The sequence below is a fragment of the Pediculus humanus genome, genomic scaffold, assembly GCF_000006295.1.
Source record: "Pediculus humanus corporis 1103172108302 genomic scaffold, whole genome shotgun sequence".
Lineage (NCBI taxonomy): Eukaryota > Metazoa > Arthropoda > Insecta > Psocodea > Pediculidae > Pediculus > Pediculus humanus.
The window spans coordinates 341,163-344,744 of NW_002987871.1; the positions used below are offsets into that span (position 1 = coordinate 341,163).

Below are 3,582 nucleotides of genomic sequence, written 5' to 3' on the forward strand. Positions count from 1 at the left end.
TGAACGACCGCGAGAAGACTACTAGAAATAACTCAATAAGTACTTGGGTACTTTTTTAAAATCCTTCTAAAACAATATCAGGTGTGTAAGTCAAGCGTGGAAAAAAAAAAAACGGTTGGCAAAATTTTCTTAAGGTAAATATTAAATTTATAAACAACAACAACAACTTATTTATTTATTTATTTATTTAAACGATTAATTTAATACTAAGAGTTTAACAATTTTTTTTTTATAACTTATAAAATTGAAATTATTATTATTGTTGTTGTTGTTGTGAGGTTATTGTTGTTAAAAATTTTTAATTTAAAATATTTATATATTGATTAATTAATAAATTATATTAAACTATTGTTTACTTTTACAAATCTTAAAATGTTTCCTAGTTTTTTTTTTTTTTTTTTTGTTTTCATTTCCTATTTACTTTTTATTCCTATTGAATTTGTTGTTAATTTAAAATATAATTAATTGATTTTTATTAAGATAAATATTATTAAAACGTTTTATAAAAAGACATTGTGAAAATATAATAAAATTTTACCCAATTATATAAATTATTTTTTTATTTTTTATTTTTTGTTTATGTGGCAAATAAAATAGATAAAAACAAAATTTTTTTACATAATCTAAAATGAAGCGCCATATTTCGTAATTGGCAAAAAAAAAAAAAAAGTTAATTTAATTTATTTATATTAAAAAAAAAAAAAAAGAAAAGAATAGAAAGAGGACATTGTAACCAATTACCCAGTTATGATCATATTATAAAGAAATATTCAAGAGGAAGAATTATTAGTATTGAGTAATCTAATCAATTGCTTGGTCTTTTTTCAATTGCCATAACCGCCATTTTCTTTAACACTTAAATCAAAATTTGATTTTTTTTTTATGGTATAAATATTAAATTACAATTTGAAATCATAACTAATGATAAATATAGTGTTTGAATTGATGAATGATTTCAAAATGGTTCAATTACACACACAACACATCATATTTTAAATTGTAATTAAAACATGACACGATTAAATTATTACGTGTACGTTTAAAATACGTTTTAAAGAGAAAAGAAGAGAAAAAACCAAATAATTACGTCGATTGTTTAAAAAAAGAGTACAAAATCTTTTAATTGGTTCTATTGTTAACGTTTATTAATATCAGTTCAACTACGATTTACTCCATTCAAATCGTATTTGGTTTTATGTTTTTATTACGTATAAATAATTTTATGATCGTTGCAAACGTTATATTATTGAAATTTAATATCTAAAATTTACTTATTGCTATCTTATATTATAAATGGAAAAATGTTTTTGAGATTACTTACATTTTGAATTTGTAAACTTGTAAACTTGTAAACTAACCTCCAACAAGAAAAATTATAACTGGTGTCTAATTCCACGAAAAAGAACGTGTTTCAAACAAAAACCGTTGACACAACCTTGAAACACCAATTTAATTATTTACCGAATTAGTTATTAACCCCTTTTGAACGTTATTAATTTAATTAATATTAATTTTTAAATAAATATAACAGTTAATATTTTAATATTAATATTTATTTAAAACGATTTTTCCCAAGTCATTATTATTAATTTCAACAAATACAATTTTCAGTACTTAACTTACCTAGTGAAACCATTTTACTTTCTTTTTTTAATAATTATATTTCAAAATTAATTATTTTCTAAGAAATTTTTTTTTTTTCTTTATTATAACTTGCAAATCATTATTAAAATTTACCTTGACATCAATTAAAAATATTACTTTAGATTAATGAACAGTATCATTTTATTTCCCTTCATAAAATTATTTAAAATAAAGAAGTACTTATCGAGACTTCATCATGAAAAAATAAATTTAAAATAAACATTCGATATTTACTCTCAAATATATATTTATATAAATTAACGGAAGTGTTATTAATAATTAAGTAATAAACTAAATTATAAATAAATTTTTTTATTTATTTATCATTAATTACCCTTACTATTATTTTTTTTTAAAAAAATTTGTACTTAAAAAAAAATATACAGTTTATTTACAAATATATATTTATTATTTTAAATTATCGAAATCCTATTAATTAGCTTTTGGAAAAAAAAAAATTTATACAAACATGTATTTTTATTAATCTTATCAATTGACTTATTTAATATAATAATAATGCTTAATTAAATTTTTAAAAAATTATTCTGTCCATCTGTGACAGCAGTGTTGATTAGTGCATACATAATAAAGTCTCATTTCTTCTTCTGCTCTTCTTGTCTGAGCTTGGAAAAATACAGCCAGTCTATTATTGCATTTTGGACAAGGATGTTCTTCTGATCTTGGAAGCGTTGGATCTGAGATTACATCTGACACAATGTGTGTTAATTCGCTAAAAAAAAATTGATTTTTAAAAACTTATGTTAATAAGATTATTTTTTTAAATAAATAAAAATTTATCTCATCTACATTACAAATAGATTGGATACTAAACTAAAAGTATTATTTAACTTCAAAATTTTGTCAAATTCAAATACAAATTTATTTAGTTGACAATAGAATTTGCAGAAAACTATAAATTCATTTACTTAAAATTTAAAATTAAATGCTAACATATAATAATCTACTGCATTTCCTCTTTTTTTGTTTTTACAACAAATATGTTACTATTAAACATTTTGAAACTAAGTAATGTAATAATAAATTACTAATATTATTACTACTGATTACTAAAATAGAGAAGTTTATAATATTGATATCATTTTAAAACAAATCGAAAACAATAACTTACTCAATTTCGTGCATAATTTTGTTCACATATATACAATTACTGTCTGCTGCTTGCTTGTAGTCGCAATTACGACACTATAAACAGAAAATAAAATTTTTAAAAAATTACACATAAATTTTTTGTTAATTATTATTTAAATATTACAATAAGTTAATTTCTATGTATACAAATAAATAAAAACATAATAGACATAAATATTTGTTTAAATGTAAACTTACAGCATACAGTAATATGTGACTTTCTTTATCTTCTTTTGGATATAACATATTATTGCTGTAAATAAAATAAATATTAAAACTATTATAAATATTTTAGTTTTTACTTACTAATTAAAGATTCAAACTGAAATATGAGTTTAATTTCATTGGGAGCATAAATAAAGCAAAGGTTAGAAAAAATTTTTAACTACTCATTAAATTAACAATAATAAATTACAAACCATTCTGGGCAGAATCGAATTCCTACAAAACTAGGTCCATCACCATGCGAAGGTCCCTCAAATCCACCAATAGGCATGTTTGAAAAAAAAAATAAATATTAGCTAAAAGTGATTAATTATTGATATAATAAACAAGTAGTAGTAGTTTGATTATAAAATTATTTCAATTAACCGCAAGTGTCATTAGACAGCGTTATTTACACTGCCTTATTGAATTTCGAACACGGTTTATACGTTCAGAAAACGAATCAAACATAATTTAAATTATTTTAACTTCTGTTTTCAGTTAAGGTCGCGAGAGTCGAAGTGGTTCTTGGAAATAAGGTATAAAAGAATTTATATGCAACATGTGATTTATGAATAAAGGTAC

General features: G+C 21.0%; 1 protein-coding gene across 1 annotated transcript; it reads right to left on the reverse strand.

Moving 5' to 3' along the window:
- Positions 1-2,184: 2,184 nt before the first annotated feature.
- Phum_PHUM569720 (DNA-directed RNA polymerase II 15.1 kDa polypeptide, putative) lies at positions 2,185-3,289 on the reverse strand (the record flags this gene model as incomplete). Its single annotated transcript, XM_002432053.1, has 4 exons — positions 2,185-2,374; positions 2,774-2,822; positions 2,964-3,046; positions 3,213-3,289. The coding sequence occupies 4 exons, from the start codon at positions 3,287-3,289 to the stop codon at positions 2,185-2,187; spliced, it is 399 nt and encodes a 132-aa protein (XP_002432098.1).
- Between the last annotated feature and the right edge of the window lie 293 nt (positions 3,290-3,582).